General features: G+C 46.8%; 5 protein-coding genes across 5 annotated transcripts; 2 read left to right on the top strand and 3 right to left on the bottom strand.

Annotated features, from left to right (window-relative positions):
* Nucleotides 1-959: 959 nt before the first annotated feature.
* On the top strand, nt 960-6777 carry JR316_0013269 (Phosphoinositide 3-kinase regulatory subunit 4; the record flags this gene model as incomplete). The annotated part of the gene is made up of 16 exons (XM_047898881.1): nt 960-1057; nt 1114-1238; nt 1291-1411; nt 1465-1969; nt 2019-2465; nt 2515-2602; nt 2656-2873; nt 2926-3165; nt 3218-3521; nt 3575-3718; nt 3769-3914; nt 3965-4134; nt 4190-4980; nt 5035-5571; nt 5623-6427; nt 6513-6777. 16 exons carry the CDS (start codon nt 960-962, stop codon nt 6775-6777), a joined length of 5004 nt encoding a protein of 1667 aa, XP_047742429.1.
* Nucleotides 6778-7000: 223 nt separating this feature from the next.
* On the bottom strand, nt 7001-10292 carry JR316_0013268 (threonyl-tRNA synthetase; the record flags this gene model as incomplete). The annotated part of the gene is made up of 14 exons (XM_047898880.1): nt 7001-7158; nt 7339-7468; nt 7552-7606; nt 7722-8008; nt 8115-8252; nt 8361-8690; nt 8759-9004; nt 9063-9209; nt 9264-9381; nt 9441-9570; nt 9632-9713; nt 9778-9911; nt 9974-10055; nt 10128-10292. 14 exons carry the CDS (start codon nt 10290-10292, stop codon nt 7001-7003), a joined length of 2202 nt encoding a protein of 733 aa, XP_047742428.1.
* A 476-nt stretch (nt 10293-10768) lies between these two features.
* On the bottom strand, nt 10769-13255 carry JR316_0013267 (Cleavage stimulation factor subunit 2; the record flags this gene model as incomplete). Its single annotated transcript, XM_047898879.1, has 7 exons — nt 10769-10792; nt 10891-10971; nt 11074-11634; nt 11721-12070; nt 12825-12883; nt 12960-13038; nt 13102-13255. The coding sequence occupies 7 exons, from the start codon at nt 13253-13255 to the stop codon at nt 10769-10771; spliced, it is 1308 nt and encodes a 435-aa protein (XP_047742427.1).
* Nucleotides 13256-13862: 607 nt separating this feature from the next.
* Nucleotides 13863-14704, top strand: JR316_0013266 (uncharacterized protein; the record flags this gene model as incomplete). Its single annotated transcript, XM_047898878.1, has 3 exons — nt 13863-14065; nt 14133-14433; nt 14534-14704. 3 exons carry the CDS (start codon nt 13863-13865, stop codon nt 14702-14704), a joined length of 675 nt encoding a protein of 224 aa, XP_047742426.1.
* Nucleotides 14705-19448: 4744 nt separating this feature from the next.
* On the bottom strand, nt 19449-20566 carry JR316_0013265 (uncharacterized protein; the record flags this gene model as incomplete). The annotated part of the gene is made up of 3 exons (XM_047898877.1): nt 19449-19633; nt 19693-20227; nt 20282-20566. The coding sequence occupies 3 exons, from the start codon at nt 20564-20566 to the stop codon at nt 19449-19451; spliced, it is 1005 nt and encodes a 334-aa protein (XP_047742425.1).
* Nucleotides 20567-21504: the final 938 nt, after the last annotated feature.

The raw sequence follows: 21504 nt of genomic DNA, 5'->3' as shown, positions 1-21504 counted from the left end.
TGTCGTCACTATACTGACTGGAATGAATCTGTATGCTCGTTACTCTTGATTTCTCTTGGTGTTGCCCTTTGACGTCGCGACTGGGTATGAGTATGCTTTCAATTAAATACCACTCGCCTGATCTACTCAATGTCAATATGGAGGACCTCGGTCGACCTTCAAAAAACCAATACTACACATACTTCCCTGCTGGTCCTGAAACGGACGCTTAATTTTTATCTGACCTTCCTATAAAACGACTTTACTGGTTCTCAGTGGAACCATTTTGGTGTACAAGTCATTATCACAAGTTTTGACGTAGTAACCTTTGATCACTGAAGGTGTGCAAATTTTGATAGTACAGCTCTAAATATCTGCTTATGTACCTGCTGCACAAGGTTATTGCTCTAGCGCAATCGCTTCTAACCTATCCACCACCGCATGGTGTTACTTTCTAGTAAGGGTTCCCCCTTTTTTCGATCACTTTTTACACTGGCACCGCTCTTAGATGGGCGCTAGACAAGTTCGCCTCAGGGTGTTTAGGAGCGTTATTTCAAGCCGCAACAAAAATCGCGATCCTTTTGATGTTCTCCATATAGACCAATCTTACGGTACTCTGTAAATTAGCTTTTCGATGCTTACCTCTTTTACATCCATCAACATAGATTATTTCTCGTCCCTGCCTCGCCTTCTTATAATAGTCTGAGAGGCTGTGCTGTTGAGCTTGTGTTTGCTTGGTCAAACGCGTCATACTAAATGAATCATAACAATCGCGCTCGAGGACCTGAACATCCCTGAACGTGCCTCCTCACTGTCCGCAGGCGCGGCATCACTTTACACCATCGGTAATACATCGTCTGAAAATCTATCTTGAAGCAACATTCTCTACTATTACGCCGATAAGGCCCACAAATATCTGGAGCATTCCAGCTGGAGACTCCCCCTGAGACTGCTTTGCCACAAGCATCCATCTAGCCACCATGGGGAACGCACAATCAGGATCTGCCCTCACGCGCACCACTGTGGCATTAGATTCATTTGTAGCTGAGCTTGGAGGGGACATTATATTTGAGAAGAAGTGTGTCTGTGGTCTCACCAAGGTTTCCGTGATTTCTTAACTCACTAATGCTCAAGTTTGCGGTCAGCACGGTTCTTGAAGACAGTCAAATGCCGGCACAGGAATGGATACTTGGTGGTCAAGATCTTCATCAAACCAGACCCCGGAGTCTCGTTGCGGACACACCATCGACGGCTTAAATGTAAGCGTCAAGTTTTTTTAGGGATATGCGCACTTCTCATGGCTCTCTTCAGTGGACAAGGAGGCCTTAGCTGATATCGTCAACGTCTATAGCTATCAAGCATTTGTGGAGACTGAGAAAGCTGGTTATATTATCAGACAGTGGCTGGCGAGCAGTTTGTATGATCGAATAAGGTCAGCCTTTTTGCAGGATGATCGTGTGCACTCGCAATCTGAATCCTCCACAGCACACGACCTTTTCTCAGCGTAGTCGAGAAGAAATGGATTTCCTTTCAGCTCCTGAACGCACTACGCGATGCAAGGAATCGCAAGATATCCCATGGCGACATCAAGTCGGAGAATATCATGGTCACGTCCTGGAATTGGATCTACCTCACCGACTTTGCTTCATACAAGCCTACTTATCTTCCGCTAGATGACCCTGCCGACTTCTCTTTCTTCTTTGACATGTCTGGACGTCGGACATGTTATCTCGCACCTGAAAGATTCTATACTCAGGCCACCAATCCGGAGATTAGCGCCAAAAAGTCAAGAATCGCAATGGAAGAAGTTGAAGGCAAAAGGGACGGGAAGGTCACAGAAGCCATGGACTGTTTTAGTGCTGGTTGTGTTATTGCCGAACTATTTCTTGAAGGAGCGCCGTTGTTCACTTTAAGCCAGCTCTTCAAATACCGAGAAGGAGATTACAAAGTAGATGGACAACTCGCTGCAATTAACGACGAAGGCGTTCAAGTGAGTACATTGTATTCTCAATTGTTTCCTGACTTATCCTCGGCAGTAGAATCTCATAAAGCTTATGATCAATCTTGACCCATCTGAACGTCCTACATTCGACACTTTACTGCATACATCGCGAGGAACAGTCTTCCCCGAATCATTCTATTCATTTCTACACAACTATGTTTCTTCCATCAATGAGCTATCAAGCGATACTTTGGCTGTTAACAATCCACCCACCTCTGCATCGTCATTGAGCCACTCCCCTATCCAGCCTCCTCTGTCGGCTACAATGAGAACAAGTTCTTCTGGTCAACTCAATTCTTCTGGAGCGGGGAATGAAGGAAAGAACGATACGTTACCCAGCGACTCTGATCACCGCATAGAAAGGATATGGGAAGATTATGAGAGTATTGAGCCCTATATTATTCCTGAAGTCGATCCGAATCTCGATTCAGACCCGCTTCCTGAATTTTTGACTAGCGTAACTGCGCCAGTGAGGCCCTTCCAGGTTAGTTATTTTATTTCGTTCCTTCATCTCAAAATTAATTTTGGGTTAGGACGTACTTCCAGTGGAGCTTCACATTCCTAATCGTGATTCCAGTCTTAGGAATCCAGTCAACAGACGCAGTAGTGCTGCGAATGAAGGTTAGCCTTGTTATGATTACTGCCCAACCTTTTCCGGCTGACCTCATCTATAGATGGCCCTCCGCTGATCATACTCGCTCTCGTCACTGCCAACATTCGTAACTGTAGCCTTCCAAGCAATAAAATACGAGCTCTCGATGTTTTCCTTGCATTGGCTTGCCACTTAACAGACGAAGCGAAATTGGACCGCATGGTTCCATATATTGTGGAACTACTCCACGACGATGCCGCTCTCGTCCGTTCTGCGGCTCTGCGCACGTTGATGCAAACAGTAGGTTTCATCCTCTTGTTATAAATTGCACAATTTCTGATGTTAACTCCAGCTTATGCTCGTTACTGTCATTACGCCGTCAAATGTTTCTATCTTCCCAGAATATATTATACCCCACATTAAGCATTTGGTCCAAGATCCCGAGGTTTCAGTGCGAAGCACATATGCTCAGTGTATAGTCCAGTTGGCAGATACAGCAGTCCGGTACCTAGAGATGGGACAAGCTCTCAAGGCGCACGGGGCCTTCCAATCTACTGCTGAAGGACATGAATACGAGAATGCGAATTTCGAGGTTTGTATGATCATATATAGCCAGACTGATGTACTGATCAACACGTTTTCAGGTTTCTTATGACGCCAACATGCAGGAATTACAAGGTCACATTCAAGAACATCTTTCCGCTCTTCTCATGGATCCCTCTAGCATTGTCAAGCGTGCAGTTCTCCACGACATTTCATCTCTGTGCATTTTCCTTGGAAGGCAAAAGACTAACGATGTCCTGCTAAGCCACATGATTACGTATCTGAACGACAAGGATTGGCTGCTACGGTACGCATTCTTTGAAAGCATCGTGGACGTCGCCGCCTGTGCAGGCGGTCGGAGCTTGGAAGAATACATCTTGCCGCTAATGGTGCAAGCACTATCCGGTAATTCTACTGTCATTTCCTTCCTTGGGTTGCTTTGCTTATACTTGTTGCAGACGTTGAAGAGTCTGTGGTAGCGAAAGTTTTGGCGGCTCTTACGAGTTTGTGCGAATTGGGACTGTTCCAGAAAATGCGCATATGGGAATTGATGAGTGCGACATTGGGCTTTCTTTACCATCCAAATATTTGGATACGACAAGGTGTGTTCCTGTAATATAATGTCGATACTTATTGTTGACGAAATACAAAGGAGCGGCGGCTTTCATCACCTCAGCAGCACAACATCTTCCACCCAGCGACATTTGGTGTATTCTGTACCCTTCTTTGAGACATTTTTTGAAGTCGGACATAGAGCATATTAATGAACAAAGCCTTCTGGTTGCCATGAAGCCACCGGTAGGTATTCCATTCGTCAATACATGTTGGGGCGACTAATGCGTGTACAGTTGCCAAGGCAAATCCTAGACGCTGCAGTTCAGTGGGCGATGAAAGCAGACAAATCGGCATTCTGGCGCGGGCCTCGAAGATCTACGAAGCAGGTTGAATCACCTCGAGAAAGCGTGATATCTATGCGCAAAACTGGGAACGCAGGCATTGCAAGAAATAGATCAGAAGAGTTCGTAATCCCATTTTGTTTTATTTTCTTTTTAATTTCGACTAAATGTTATTAGGGATGAAGCACAACTTACAAAACTTCAACAACTTGGAATGACACCAAGCGATGAAAACAAATTACTTGCACTGAGGGATTATACTCTCAAGCTTGCAAATGCAACATCGAGTTTCGCTTCTCGTTTGAACTACGAGCCTGACACCGGTAAAAGCCTGAAGGTGGTTGGCAACATAGAACTACAGAAGCTAGGTGTAGTACCGCAGACAGTCTTCTTGAGGGCTCGAAACAGCGATATAGCTCCTCGATCGTCTCGTTTGTCCATCTCTTCAAGAAAGGCCAATACCGCATCAACATCACGAACTCCATTGCTTAGTCCTAACCGACAACACCGATTTTCCAATGACGCTGGCGCACCCTTTGAAGACCTCCGAAGGCGGTTAGCCACAATCAATGCATCGGCTTCCTCGTTAAGTGTTACAAACACTCCTCGCGATACTCGTAGCACGCTATCTCCCGCAGCTAATTCATCTTCGACATCTCTTTCTGGTGGCCCTCAAACATTACCCGATCGTCCACCAAGTCCCACGGAATCTATCGTATCAACTTCAAATTCAGTATCCTTGAGGCCAGCCAGCAGACTCCAAGTTGGAAGTACAGATGGCCAGAAGGCCGCTCCTGCCGTCGGTTCCTCGAAAACAAATGCCACCGGATTGTTGGAGGCACATTTCAAGATTCGGCCAGAAGGATCTCCTGACGAATCGGGACGGTCATCACCTATGTCCATGTCTGCGACTTTACGCGCTCCGCGGCAGATGCGCAATCCTTCGTCACTAGCAATTTCAACATATGGTAAAAAATATTCTTTATTACAATCAGTTCATTTCTGACTTGATCATGCTACAGATGGCCAAGAACCAGGCATTAGCAACATGCTTGAAAACCTCTACCTGGATAACAATCGCGAATTGCAGCAAGACTTTGGACCGAGAGTTCACGAAGGCCCCATTCGCCGACGAAATGTAAACCGTCCATCCTATGCACGTGACGGTAACAAACGTGTAGAAGCCAATCTCATCGCCAATATCTCGTCCCATTCTGAAGCCATTACTGGGTTCGCAGTTTCTCCCGACCACACATTCTTTGTGTCCTCTTCGGATGATAAGACTGTGAAAGTATGGGATACAGCCAGATTGGAAAGGAATGTGACCAGCAAGCCCCGGCATACTTATGGTCAACATCATGCTCGAGTTAAATGCGTATGCATTATTGATGGTTTTCATTGCTTCGCAAGTGCTGCTGATGATGGAAGTCTTCATGTTGTACGAGTACACATAACGCAGAGTGGTGCTCTACCTAAATACAGTAAGCTGCAAGTAATCCGAGAACACCGAGTCGAGAACGTCGGCGAATATATCACTTGTATGACGCATTATAGCACTGGTAATTTCATGGCTCTTTTACGCAATATTTTAGCTAACTTTTCCAACTTAGATTCGGCATCGATTCTTGTATATGCAACCACTCATTCGGTGATCGCTATTCTTGACCTTCGGACCATGCGTATATTGCAGACCATGGAGAATCCCAGGCATTATGGTCCAATAACATCCATGTGCATAGATAGAAAGCGAGCTTGGATTGTCGTTGGCACCTCGACTGGCGTTCTAACTCTCTGGGACAAACGGTTTGGCCTTCTGATTCGGAGTTGGCATGTTGGGGCAGCAGCAGCGGGAAGGTCCAATAGGATCCACCAATGCGCAATACATCCCTCCAAAGGGCGAGGCAAATGGGTAATCGTCGCCCTGGAGTCGTCCAAGAAAAGCGCAGATCGTACCTCCACACAGCTGGTGGAAGTTTGGGATATAGAGAACGCTGTCTTGATGGAAACATTCATGACGCGGGTGGGCTCTCCAACAGACCCTGTGCCAGAGCCACCGCAGGTCACAGGTACAGACGCGGAGACCACACCTGCAGCCGCCATCGCAGCCCTTGTGCGTTCTCGCCAGAACAGTGGAAACCAACACGACCCGTCACGGTCATCTCCACGAGAAGAACTTCCTCAACCCCCTGCGCCAGATGTCCGAGCCCTAGTGGTCGGCTCGGATTTCGGTGGGTATTCTACGATTCCCAGGTCTGAATTTGCCGAATTGGATTCGACTTCTGCGCGACCGACAAGTCGCGGATTCGTGATCACAGGTTCAGACGACTGGAAAATCCGTCTCTGGGATTTAGGCAAACTTGATCGGACAGCCGTACTTAGTGGAATCGAAAATGAGAGTGAAACGCCCTCTTACAGGTACTTGCTTACTCTTCTTTTATTCCACTTTACCGATATGCGGTGCACATAATCTCATACACATGCTAATGCGAACCTATTATAGCACTTCTACTTCGACTGCGACTACTGGCGGTGCCACTTGTTTTGTTGAAACGTGGCCACGATCGCCCGCCAGCAGCTCTTCAAATCGACCCCCTCAGAGGATATCTCTCATAACGCACAGCCAACAAAATTTGTTGAAGAACCACCAGGATGTGATAACCGCTTTGGCTTGTATAGATTCACCGTTCCGAGGCGGAATTATTAGCGGCGATCGCGCAGGCGTGATAAAAGTCTGGAGGGTCGACCTGGTTGACCAATCACCTTGAAGCAGCAACCGATAACCGACATTACATGTACATTTATACCCATCTTTTCCTTTGCTTGATATACTGTACAATTACCGGGGTGATAGTAGTAGATTTAATTATAATTCATTCAATCTTTACACGGGTTTTTTTGTACCCTTGGCATCCCAAACCTCTCTCCTCTAAGTAAGCACAAACTACGACGGATAAATAAGACAAAATGTGCTGCGAAACGCGAACGTTTTTACAGAAGTTTGTTCTCGAGGCTGCGTGATTTCTTTAACGCAACAAATTGCTCGATGACAGTCTCAAGGGAGACCATCTCACCCTTCGCCTTGGTACCGACGTCGTCGCGATTTCGCACGTTTACTGAGCGGGCATCGAGCTCCTCTTGGCCAACGACTGCGGGGAAGTCACGTAAGAAATTAATAAAAACAGGACACATAGCCACACAACGTCCAAAAAAAAAATCAACGGTTAACGCGCAAAAGATGTTATGCGTGTGTTAACCGACACGGATCGCTCGGACGCGACGAGAGGAAACCAAGGAAATAAATGAAAGGGGTGTATTTTTTTACGTACCCAGGATGAAGTTGTACTGCGCGATCTCGCCGTTTCGAATCTTCTTGGGCAGTGTGTTTTCGCCGTTATCTACATCAGCATACAGGCCCAGCGACGTAAGACGGTTTGTGATTTCCGCTGCGTAGTCTTTCTGTTACCAGTCAATACCCAACAAAAAAGGGCGCATCAGTCAGACGTTGTGCTTTTCTTAGGAGAAATATAGAAGCTACGAACATAGGGGGCAGCAACAGGGATCACCAAGATCTGTCTAGGCGATAGCCAGAAAGGCCTGCAAATTAGAATCAACGTCAGCTCATCATATCATCACCACCTCACCACCTCTATACTATGAAACCAAATACACATAACAAAAACAAAAAACAAAGAAACCCAGGAATACGTACCATTTGCCCGCAAAGTGTTCTGTAATGATAGCAATAAACCTTTCCAGACTGCCGAGAATCGCGCGGTGGATGATGACGGGGCGGGGCATGACCGACTCGTCGGCGGAGCGGTAGCGCAGGTTGAAGCGCTCAGGCAGCTGGAAGTCGAGCTGGATCGTCGCGCACTGGAAGGAGCGGCGGAGCGCGTCGCGGATCGTGATATCGATCTTGGGGCCGTAGAACGCGCCATCGCCTGGGTTGATCTCCCATTTTCCGGGATAGTGCTTGTTGAGCGCTTGCGTCAATTGCTGAAAAAGAAGTGCAAGAGAGGATCAGTTGGTCAATTTCCATCCCGATTGTTAAAAGATGATAGATGCATGACGGTGTATATGGGAATTAGGGGGGTCAACTTACTTCCTCGGCAACGTTCCAGGTCTCAATCTCGCCTAGATAGTTATCGGGACGCGTAGACAGTTCGAGATGGAACTCGAATCCGAAAAGACCATAGATGTGCTGCATGAAATCGAACAACGCGCTAATCTCATCTTCAAGCTATAATTAGCAACCACGGCACGGCGGAGTCGGGCAAAGCAGGAGTACAAAAAAAGAGTCAGCAAACAAAAAACACGTCTCCAATGCACCAGCGGATGAAAGGTGTACCTGCGAGGGCATGCAGAATACATGCGTGTCGTCCTGCACGAACCTCCGAACGCGCGTCAAGCCGGTCAACGCGCCGCTCGCTTCGTTCCTGTGGATGATTCCGAACTCTGCCATCCGGATCGGCAGTTCTTTGTAGCTTCGGTCTCGGGAGTCGAAGATCAGACAATGCCCGGGGCAGTTCATAGGCTTGAGAGCCCATTTCTCCTTCTCGACGTCCAGCACGAACATGTCGTCCTTATAGTTCTGCCAGTGTCCCGAGGTCTCCCACAGCTTGCTGTTGTACATGTTCGGAGAGATGACCTCCTGGTATCCGCGTTTGAAATATTCTTGCTATAACACGAAATACAAATCAGGACTCCTGGATTTTGACAAATTGAGGCTAGCAAAAGCATACTTACTCGCATGAGCTCGACCAAGGAGTTATATATGCGCGTTCCATGTGGCAGGAAGAAACAACTTCCAGGGCTCAAGTCATTGAAGAAGAACAGTTCCTGGTCCTTTCCAATCTTGCGATGGTCGCGCTTAGCAGCCTCAGCGAGGAAAGCCTTGTAGTCCGCAAGCTGCTTCTTGTCAGGGAAAGAGATTCCGTAAATTCGTTGCAGAGAATCGTTGGTGTTGTCTCCCAAGAAATACGAGGCCGAGTTCTGGAAACATGTAGTATCAATTGGACCGTTTGAATTTTAATGCTCATGAAAAGTTTACCTTGGTGACCATGAATGCCTTGATCTTGCCAGTGTGAGGAATATGAGGTCCAACGCAAAGATCAATCATAGGGCCGCATCGGTATACAGTCGTCGAGGTGCCGTCAGGGACTTTAGTCTCGATAAGATACTTTTTGTATTTGTTGTACTAGAGATCACGTCGTCAATAAACACGTTTAGGCGATAATAACTTGCTACTCACGTGGAACATCTCCAAAAGCTTTTCCTTTGACACGACAAGTCTCTCGAATTTCTGCTTATCCTTGATCGCGCTCTCAGAAACCTTCTCAAGAGCGGGATAGTCGGCATTGCTGACAGGTCTATTCGTAATAATTTAGAAATGTGCACCGATACAGTCGGAAAATCTAGTAAAGCGTACCGGTCGTTGATGGCCATCTCATAGAAGAAACCATCGTCCGTAGGGGGCCCTAGGCAAAGGTGGCAGCCGTAGTGACGCTCAGCAGCTTCACCAAGGACATGTGCAGACGAGTGCCAGAAGACCTTCTTTCCTACAACCCAAAATTTTATTGAGCACAATATCCACATCGAGGATATATCCATCATGCGCACCTTCAGGATGCTCAAAGTCCAACAACTCGAGTTTACACGACTTTTCAAGGGGTCGTTCCAAGTCCCAGAGCGTGCCATCAACCTATTCGAGTCATAAATGAGGACACATGCAAAATATTATGATTTAGGATCGACCTGGTACGCACTTTGGCAATGACAATGCGCTCTGACAAGCTCTTCGAGACCTCTTTCGCGACGTCCATTGGGCTTGTCTCCCAGCTCGTCGCCTTTCTCTCCGATCCATCCGGCATAGTGACGGTGATCTCTTCTCTAGGCTGCGCTAATCCATACATTCAATCCTATAATTTTCCAGCCAAATGAGTCATAAAAAAAAACACATACCAGCGACAAACGCATCGTATTCAGCCTTGAGCTCTTCGAACATCTTGATACGATGATCGAAGAACTCTGGACGGGGTTGAAGCTACACATTCGAACAGACGACGATTAATCAAAGTTGTTTTTTTTTCATCGTTATAGCAGATCGGCGACGTACCTCTAGGGGGTATCCAGTTGCAGCATTCGCAACCTTTGGTTTTTTCTCCTTTGGTTTCTTTTCAGCATTGGGTGCAGCAGCAGCAGCCGGCGTATCAGCCGCATGCGGGCTCTCCAACGCAGGGATCTGGACGGGGTGGGACGACGATCCTACAGGGTGTGCCATATTGCTACAGAATCGCGGGGAAGGTAGTAGTCGTATGTGCGGAGGAGGATGTACGTGGCAGGACGATAACAAAGCGACGCGGTATAATCTCGAAGGAACACGGTACGGCTGAATGCGAAGTCTGCTCAGAGCGAGCATCCAATCCAATCCCAATCCTTAAAATCGATCAGAGTCACGTTCAACGGGGCCACAAGCACAAACTCGCAACGCGGAATTTTATTTTTGTGCATAAAAACAAATCCCAAGATCATCCGCGTTTTCGCATAGATAAGATAAGATTTTTTCGCTTTGGCTATGTACATGATGAAAAGAGAAAAGCTTGCATAAAATAACACAATGAAAACAATGTAGGATCTATGACTCGGAAGTAAGAAAATGCAGTGGTATGAAGCAGATTCAATGTGTGCAAAGTCAGACTGAATGAGAAAAGAAAAAGGCAACGATCCAAGCCCAGCCAGCCACGTGGTGCTTGTAGCCTACTCACGCTCACGTCGCTCTTCCTGCCAGTGGTAAGTAACGATTGCGCTAAAATTAAAAAGAAAAGAAGGGTCCATTCAGCATTCGAGTCATAAAAAAGCTGACTTGGGAGGCCACGTACCACCTCCATGATCTGTGACTTTGCAGGTTCGGGTGTGTTGTCGATCTGCTCCTGAGTCATACCCAACACTGTCCACATAGCCTAAAATATTTGCCATTCCACAACCACAAAAAGCAAGTTGGCAAAAAAAGAAACAACCTGATGAGAAGATAGAAGAAGACATAACAGTAAACAAACACCCACCCGCTGTTGTTCCGGGTCCATCTCCGCAAAGGCTGCTGCCATTTGCGCAGAATACACAGGTTGCTGTGATGTTTGCGGCGCGACAGGCGCGGGAGGCGGAGCCTGCACCTGTGCCGCAGGCGGCATTGGCGGGCGGTAGAACGCCTGTGGTTGAGGCGGGACCTGCGCCGGCGGGATATGTTGCCCATACATCGCCGACGCAGGGGGCGTCGCCATCATCGGCGGCTGCGCCTGCATCGCTGGCATCGGCTGTGGATGCTGCAGGCCCTGCGGCGGGAAGGGCGGCATCGACGGTGGGTACTGCCCGGGTACTGGCGGCATATGCTGCTGCTGCATGTGTGGCGGCGGCATGCCGCCCGGTCCCAATGGACCCCGGTTGGGTGGAGGTTGAGCTGGGGCGCCACTCGGCCCAGCTGATCCTCGTGAGGAGGCAAGCATGCGTTCTAGGATGTTCGGGTCAACAATTTTGTTCAGCAAAAGAGACTGGAAAAGCGCGTAGGCCAGCTGCGGGTGCTTGATGAGCAGCGTTCGAGCTTGGTCGGGGTGTGTGATCACAAAAGCCTAACAACAAAAATACAAGAAAACACTCTCGTCAACACAAAATATCACAAATGACAGTAATTATAACTTCGAAAGTTGTTATTCACCTTCATCTGAGCTAAGACTTCGATAACTTGGCTCTCTGGCAGCGTCGCCAGGGTGCGACTAATATGGTCAAGTGCCGAAGCACCCTTCGGGATGGTTATCCCAGGTGGAATATTAGCCAAAAACGCGTCTGGGTCATTCGATCGCCCACCACCACCACCACCGCCTGCTCCCGAACGCCATTGGCCACGCGACTCTGATGGCCCAGGGTACCCCCCATCCAAAATCTCTCCTCTCACAGTCGTCTTTCCTTCCAGAAAAGGATCAGAGTCGGCCAAGTCAATACGCAGCGGCCGGCCCCCACAGTCTGTATTATTGAGGTTGCGGACTGCCGAGAGTGCAGTCTCATGGTCTTTTTGCGGGGAAGCGGTAGGTTCAGACGGCACAGGCATTGATAGACGACAGAAGACAGATTTCGCATGTGTGGGACAGGTTTTGAAGTAGAGAGAATACAATACATTTTTTTGGGTTCGGTCACGGTATGAAAGAACAATGGGATGATGGTGTTTTATCATTGGGTAGAAGTGCAGTGTGACCGCGCGGAATCGCGATTCAAAGGTTTGATAGGCCCATGTTGATGAGATTTCAATTGATTCCACAGATTGAAGGGTTTTCAAGTTGAGGAGGTTTTGAAAAGTTGAGGATGCGCATAGTGGTTGCAGATTTTATGAAGAGAGTTTGAATATGCGCAGGTTTGAGGGTTTGAGGAGATTTTTGAGTCAAGAATGAACCATAATTTGAAGTTTGTTGAGGTTCACGCGTTGTAACACCGTTGAAGAGATGCATGGTTTGCGGAGGATATAATGGTTGGCGGAGCACAAAGTCCAGTTTGAAAATTTGCAGTTTTGAGGGATTTGAGTCAGAATTGCATTTGACAATGTTTTTGATATTTGGGATTCACGCGTTTGGGTACGTTTGAAGAGGTTGATTGATTTGGGGCATTTAGGACAAATGAGGACAAAGGATATGGTCAGGACATATGTTTTGCAACATGGTTTGACGATATGATCACATCCAGATAAGGGAGAATTGAATTGATGAAGAGAACGGCTTGGAGGTCAGACACAAGCGGCGCCAATAACCAGAGAGAAATAAGATAGCGGTACCTGCGAATTCACAGAAACCATAGCCTTTTGGTTTTGCTGTATCTCTATCGAAGACGAGCCTGCACAGGAGAACGCAGTATGTTTAATTGCGGCCGCTCTCGAGCCAAAGTGTCGGCGGAGCATGAAATACGATACCTAAATCCAATGACCTGACCGACGGACTTGAAAATGCCCACGAGTTGCTCTTCCGTCATGTTATAGGGCACATTGCCGACTAGTAATAATGAAACGAAAATGAGATTGAGAGGATTTTCAGGCACACTGATAGATGACGCACCGAACACCACCCTACTATTGCTGTTCGACATGGCAGTGCCGCTGCGCGATTGTTTTGCTGGAGCTGATATGTCAAATGCGGAGTAAGTAGCAAGGTTGGAATACCAGTGTGTGCTACGCAGTTCTACGTCGTTGCAGAACTTATCGGGTGTCATGTGACCCTGGGATCAACCGACGTAGCCGGTGGCGATGCTATTGAATTTGCCAAGTTGGGCGGAGACAAACACATGCCTGTGGAAACGATCCCACTCCAACTTGTTCTCCAACTCGTCCACCGAACTATCTGTGAGGCTTCTCACTGCGCGTTCACCGCCTTTCATGGACGATATGTACCCCCGATGTCCTTAGTACGTCCCCATCGTACATTGTTTGTCAAGAGACACTTTTAGTAATCCATTTTGTCATATTCGCTCGCCTCACAACACAGCCCTCGGCGTCACTTTCCAACCATTCACTTTGTACACAATGTCCAACAAGCACTATATTCATACAAGCTATGCGTCGGAATGACTCCGGATGCCCTCTCCATGTCCTGCCGATGATGTGTCTAGACGCTCGCCGATTTCATCCGATCTCAGATTCTGGGATGAGTCACGTCACTTCGAGATTCACTCTTCGGTCTCTCTAGGCTAATCGGGGCTTATCCGAATGAAGTCAGGATTTCGCAAGACTCCCCCTATAAATTAAGGACTATGGCTTTCGGATTGCTCATCTAACCACCCTCCCAAGCACTTCTTGCTTAAAATCTCCCCAGTCCACCCAATGACTACTTCAAAGCCACGATCGAGCATGACAATATCCAGGACTGATTCCCAGACCTTCGAGCAGTGTCGAAACCCAGCCTTCGTACAGGCAGTAAATCGCGCTGCCAATCTTAAAATATTGGTCGCTATCAAGTCGGGCAAGCTACGTGTAGTAGAACCTCCAAAGCAAACATCACCGCTTGTAGCGCGGTACACACCACGGTACGCACAATCTGTAATCACAATATATCTTTCTTTCACTCGATCACTGACCAAGTTCTATTTATAGTATGGATATCATTGACGACCCCTCGTCCTCAAACCTCGCTGCTATCTTCGAAGTCCCAGGAATAACGACAGAAAACATTAAGCTGACGATTCACGAAGGACAACTTCATCTGTATGGCGAGAGACGAGCACCCTACCCTACCCGCGTGGAGTCCTTCCCAAATAATTCCTCTCTACCCTTCAACGTCCTTACTTTGGGAGACAAGTTGGACACAGGCAGTCCGAGTCAAGTCAAGGTCCACGTCCAAGAAATCTGTTTCGGTACCTTCCAGCGGAGTATACCCCTTCCCAAGGGCATCAAGGTAACTATCTTTCACTCATTATTCAACCCCCTATACCCGTCTCCATTCTCCTTCAAACTTAAATGAACTCATTCTGACTCGTTTTTTCTTTCTTTTTTAGATGCAAGACATCCATGCCAATCTTTCAGATGGACTGTTGACGGTGACGTGGCCTCGGTCACCCGCCCAAACCTGTATGGAAAATCACAGAGCAGCTGCTGGCAAATCGGTCAAGTCTTTCAATTCAAGTCCCCCCATGCACACAATGGCTGCGGGCACTGCCTCTCAGTAAATGCAAGACACTTGCAAGATTTAGAAGATCCGTGGTTTCACAATCCCACCTCAGCACTCGCGATGATCAGCCCTTCAGCTTGGCTCCCAAGCTTTCCGTATGCAGTGCCATCGACGCTTCCCATCCTATCACATTACCACCTACGTAAAAAAAAACTTTTCCACAGGAAGAACAGCCATGCAACGGAGCCTTTTCGTTCACACAAGAACCCCCACCAGTTTTTATTCGACTTATTTACTGCTTGCAAACGACACATAGATTTTACGTGTATTCACCAAGGGACTTTATGGGAATCATTTTGGTTGTACTTTTTTTTCGCATTTTCTTTCTTTTCATGTACTTTTTCTAACTCTTTCTGTAAAATCCCTTGTACCTATACATAGCTGTCTCCAGTAGCTAGCATACAGTCACATTAACCCCCACTCCAACTTGCTATGATATTCACTATACGCGGTCACATTTTTTCCGTTGCCTTCTTTCTTTCGCTCTGCATCATGATCATCACTTTTGCATGTACACAGACACCACACACACGGACTTTCCATTCTTGCTTTCTATACATATGCATACACCATTACTGTACGAAATCTCGATTTAGCTACCATAAATACATATGCTTAATACCTCCCAAGTATCGCAAACAAAACCTCATCAAATGTTTAATCCAAGCGCCCGCCAGACCTGACTACTATCACATCAAGTACACATCTTTTTCAGGGATCAAATTACAAAATATGACTCATAAAGTCGTATATATCTAACATTTACACTCACATTAGCGCGCGCGAGCTTCTCGTCACCTTCCCCCTGACATCGTTACCATATTTGACCACGCGAGAGGCGTGTTGTGGATCCCACGCGACTTGCTCCAATCACATTCACTATTTTGGAGTCTTTTCGCCGGTGAGTCAGGACCGTTGCAATCCAAGATCCTTCCATGATCCATATCCCACCAACCAGAAATAACTCATCTTGTTTTTTTTTGCTCCAAATGTGACTTGTCCACACTTCGATCATCGATACGGGACGGGACACGCAATCGCAAACTATCCGGTAAATAAGCAACTCTGACTAGATCATGATATTTTTTTCCCAGTCAAAATGAATTCAATTCAACTCGTTTACATCCAACGCGTGAATGTGGGATGGACTCCAGCGGCTCCGAATCGGATGCACCACCGGGAATACGCCACACACAAAGCACACGAACATGCCATTCGCGAAGTCGAAATCCATGCGGGCTGCTTGCCATGGTCAATGCAAGCCGAGTCCGACGCCGACGAACTGCGCATGCGCAAGTACAACTTACAGGATAGCGGCATGGCCTGCGCAATCCTTTGAACACTGGCACGCTCTGCGCAGCGGGGGAATAGGTACGCCATTATCGCCAAAAATCTAATCGCAAGCGTACACCGGGCGCCTATAAATCACCAATACCAATAGATAACACAACTCCAAAGCGCCGCAGACACGAGGCGCAATCCACCTATCTACGGTACGCGCTAATCAGTATCCAACCCCAGGGGTTCTATGAACTGAATCCGAGTGCGCTGGACGCGCGTTTATTTAGAAATTTCAAGGGGGCAACACAATCTCAAGGGTGGGATCGTAGACACCCAACACAGGTTTTGTGCGACTTCTCCGGATGGCGGGCCTTCGTACTCTCTCAAACCCCTCCATCCCGGAATCGATGGCATGCACCGCTCCACACCGCGCGTGGGAGCCAGAGGTATACAGTTTGTCATTCGGAGTCCGCATTGAACGGCATAACGCAAACCTAGATGCCGAGTATTACTCTATCAGGTTCTGTAAGGTACAAAATCTACAGGTTAAGGGGCAAAAATGCACATAGGCGCTCGCCGTTTCCGCCAGGAAGAAAACGTATGTGTTTTACAAAACTGATAACAAAACTTACCGCAGCAATAAATTCATACGAAATGCTTACACTTCATTTCATTATTCGTCCCCGATCCTACTCAAACTCTTACCTAGCAATGCGGCAGTAAGTATTCGTAATATCCACGCAAGCTGGATGCAAGGGTTCCAGCCGTGACTTATCCGGATCCGCCTCGAAATGAAGCAAACGTACAAAATGCCAACAACTTCCTGTCAAAACGGCACTTCATCCTCGATTCCGACGCGCTCACTGATTAATGCTTTATAATGGCCTACCACCCCTGCTTTCCAATTGATTCACCTGAAAATATACTGACTCGTCACTCCGACTTTTATGTCACAGCCGCCAACCTCCGTCAATGACTGTAGGATGATGAATCCCTGACAAAGCCGGGATCACATCACCAGTTGCGTCGAATTGCTAGGATGGGAAGATTTTACCATGTTTGGATGATGACTAATGTGGATGTGTCACCCTAACGGACTTAAAGAAATCAATCAGACTCAATCCCGGCCAAAATGTTTGTGTCTTCTGACCTTAACCTTTAAGAAAGTGTCTCTCTGACTCGACACAATGGCTATTAAATATACACTATATGACAGTAATCGTGGCGTTAAGAGACCCTGTGATTACTAATAGTAATACAGCTCCTAGATTGCACTTTTAGAGTATCATCAGTGCGATACTAGTAGGATAGGATGGGAAAGCCATAAGAGATCGCTCGATTTGGGAACCTTGCACTATCACCGACCCATATACTCCCCATTGTTCTTTCAACGAGTCATAGCCATAATCCTGTTGGTGCTGATAGGGGCTTTTAACTTAATTTAAACTTGCCACGCGAATGGGTCCACAATGATGGAGTGCAGTGCTTTGTTCGACTTCAATGGATGCCCTAGCTCCAATTCAAAGAAACTCACAGAAATATGTAACAAGATTCAAGATAAATCTCGCTATCAATGAGGATTACAGAATTTGATACTAAACTCCTTATCTACAATCATAAAAATATCAATATTTGCGACCCTGTACTTGAGTATTTCATTTAGAACACACTAGACAGATCGTTGCTTCACCAATTACTCGGACCCAAAAATTACTTTATCAAAACACCGTTTAATGACTTGACTCATAGAGATACATCTACGGTTCCGCATACCAAGCATCTTGGCCAAGGTGCAAGCCTTTGGATCTTAGGCCTGAATATCAACGCATCCAAAAATTCTTCGCCATACAAACCTGAGGCAAATAGTGTGAAATTGAAACACCCTAGGAGAGCCAAGATTGCCTAATCTTTCCATATATCCATGCCAATGTCAAACACAACGCCAGTTTAGACATCCAATGGATAGCAGATACGACACAGTGTGCACTAAAATAGTAGGGCAGGAAGCGGCAAAAGAAAACCAGACAGAGCTATATGAGCTAGTTGCCCAGTCTAGGTTGCCCCGAGTCCTGCTTCCATGCCACTATCATAGATCACACAGTGTACACCGATCCAAAATGCAGTGCGAATGACATCCCTGTGGAGCAGTCCTGAGAAGCTTTCCATGGGTGTGGTCCACGGAAAAGAGGCATACAATCCCGCACATCAAGTTAAAGCTAGAAATCCCAAGGAATCTCACCGATCTGTTAGCCTAGTGTGATCGTTTCTTCTTCTCAAGGCGATGATTGTTATTTGATTTGCGGCTGTTATTGCATCTATACTCCTCCAGCGTCTGTATATTAGGGGTCGCCTCGAGGATGCCTTGCCAATCGGGCCGCTTGCCTAACGCCCGTGCGTCTGTCCGTGAGGCGGTATGCTTCAGCTAGAGTAATTATGATTGCTGGTTAAGGGTGTAATTTGCGCAGCCTAATACCGAGTCATTAACCATTCAGGGTTCGGGAGAAATGAGATCGCATGACCATCTGTCGGACACCAAAACGAGATAAAATAGGAAACAAAGAAATGACAAATGAGAGGAAGACATCACCTTTACTTCCACGATAATTTTAACCGCATATCCAATCGAGAAAAACACATACGGTGTAGATGGGTCCCACGTTTATGTGTGGAAGGGTTTGATGTACATAACATACAGTGTTACGCTTTCATCAAATTAAGGTCATGATCGATGGACAAAGATGGGTGGATTGAATGATTAGAGAATGACTCGGAGACTTCTCTGCGCAGTATCATTACATGGTGCTACCATGGGCGTGGCCTGCATACAGTAGGAAGGAACCGACTTGAAGGCACGAAGAGACGCGCGTACAGCGCAGACATTCCGTCCGTAGAATCAAATTCGATATGTCATCGGCCGACAATTCTTCTCCGAAATATCCTAAAAAGAAGGAATCAAGTGGAAAGTACACGTAGCGTTCGGCCTGCTTTCTTCCAATTCCAGCTTTAAAGACAATGGGATAATTTTGGACATGGTCATCGCTCCTAGTAGATAAGGCGCTATACTCGTAGAAAGAAGGTGATTCCTGTGAATTGTCAGAGAAAACTTCCTCACCGTGCACTTCTTTCAAAACAGTGTGCTCAAGACGATGTGAAAGGAAACAAAGAACAATCGATCGTGTTTCTCGACATGCGGTTCAGGTGAGTCATAATTCACGCAGCCGGCTAGACCCTATGCCGTCGGTGATTGCCGAGGCTACGTAACGCGATAACACGGATGTGTTTTTAAGCGCCGGACAACAATGGAACCGCTACTCATGCTCAAGAGGCAAATCAATGACAGTATCATTTCTTAGGAATACCGTGGAAAATATAAAATATCTTTGAAAAAATGCAGACCCAGATAGTGTAACAGTATCCAAAAGCTAATGACATTTGCAATCACATTACATTGAAGCGAGCTGTCATGGGCATATAACAGGATACGAATTGGTGGATGACCAATTAAAGTAGTAGGCAAACGCTTGATAACGAACCCCATCAAGTCCGCAGAATCCTGTCCAATTTCGAACGCGCCTGAAGTATTCAACAACAATATCCGCGCTTGTAGGAAATGGGCCACCAGCACCAGAAAGCAGCTCGTAGTACCCTAATGCAAGTCACTATATTAGCTCTGTATCATGACCGTATTCACGAGAGGGTAAATACCATCGATCCAGTTTTGAGTTGTGACTGTATTTCCGTTTGTTGAGATTGACGCAAACTGTGCTTGGGACAGGGAAGGTTGATCGGAGCTCTTCGGTGCCGTGGAAGGGTCATTTCCAGTTCGGTAGACATACACAGCAGTCAACATTTTGTCGACGTTTATGTCACCAGGAAAACAAACGGCAGCGAAAACACAAGGTTTGACGGTCCAAATATTGTAGAGGTTAAAATTGACCGTACGTAAACATTCTTCGAAGATCTTCTGACACGATGGTTCATTCGTTACAACTGGATAGGCAGGAGATGTGCATCCGGGAGAATCGACAGTGGCAGAGTATTTGAAGTAGTCGGCAAAATTCTTCCATGGAATCCCCCGATTGCTGCAAAACTGAGTCCATACGCTGATACTTTGGAACGAGGAGATGACAGATGACACGTCTGGGTACGGTCCATTGCTCGCATCCAACGCGGAGTATACACCATCAATAAAGTTTTGCTGCGTAATTACAACTCGGTCGGTGCTTATATTGTTAAATGTCTAATTGAAATTGAGCAACTACATCGTTCAAAGTGTGAAAGAAAGATTAATTACCTCGACGGTGAGTACAGGAAGACTGAGTGACGCATGTGCAGAGCTAGGATCACCCCTCTCAGTTGCAACAGCGATAAGAAAAGCGTCAACCGGGCTACTTCCGCCAAAACATGTTGCTCCAAATATACAAGCTGGAATGGTCCAAGGATTGGTAATGGATTGAGGCCCGGCGGCTGCACAAGATACCACCAACTGTTCACAGAAAGTTGTAGTTCGTCGAGCAGGTGATGCTGAGGCCGAGAGCGCTAATGACAGGAATGTGATAGTGAAAAATGGAACCAGCATGGTGGGGAAACAGGACTCGATTCGTGATCCAAGATATTGTAGATACCCTTGCTGTAAATTCGTCTATCTGTACTTTATATGAATCCAGACAGGATTTCATAAATATCAATTCACATAAAACTTGGACTTCAAAACGAACGGGAAACAGGTGCATGGAGCTAGCAAGTCCCGGCGCTGCTGCCAAGGACAATAAGATCCCGCTTAACATCAGAGACGTTAGCGTATTGGCCTGTAATGACACGCTTTGGATATTGCGAGCCAACGGCGCCCCTTCTGTGCTCCGTATTGTAGTTTTATCATTGAATGCAGCAGTCAGAACCAACCTTGAAATGCATACTAAGGCCACTCACCTCAAAAATTGCACACGTCTTCTGACTGCACAAGCAAATTTGAGATCAGGTGAAGGAGTACGATTACAAAAACGTCGTCCCTAACGCGATCCGATTCTTTCATGTGAGTATCTGGCTCAAGCGATTCAAGAAACCTGAAAGCGTCGGTGTATTCCAGATTTGCACAGCGCGTAGATTAATGCGTTGGAGCTTTGCCAAGTCCACGGAGCAGATCAGTTCGTTGTTTGAGGACGAGCGCTGGAAGGCGCTGAGCCAAAATCGTGTATTAGAAACACAGCGAATTGATGAGCAGGTGACAAAAGCGCCGAGTAACCGTTCTTTAATATTTGTCCAGATTGCACCGGCCATTATTCACTGTGGTAAGCTTAACAAATTTGAATGAGAAATGCGCAGCAACAACCGTTGCATTTGATTATATCTGTAGCATTCCCGCTTGGACGTTTGGCGTCATGGAGATAATGTTCCCAGTAAAGTTGATAAAGGCAACTGCGGCCACCAGAAAGGGCATACTCAGAGACGCATTGCAGTCAAATGAATCTCTATACAACGGTCCTGTCCGCTGTCACTCAATCAGGCGAGAGTTTCGCT

This window comes from Psilocybe cubensis, chromosome 13, assembly GCF_017499595.1.
Source record: "Psilocybe cubensis strain MGC-MH-2018 chromosome 13, whole genome shotgun sequence".
Lineage (NCBI taxonomy): Eukaryota > Fungi > Basidiomycota > Agaricomycetes > Agaricales > Agrocybaceae > Psilocybe > Psilocybe cubensis.
Note: the sequence above shows the minus strand (reverse complement) of the source record. Positions and strands in the feature narration are given on the sequence as shown.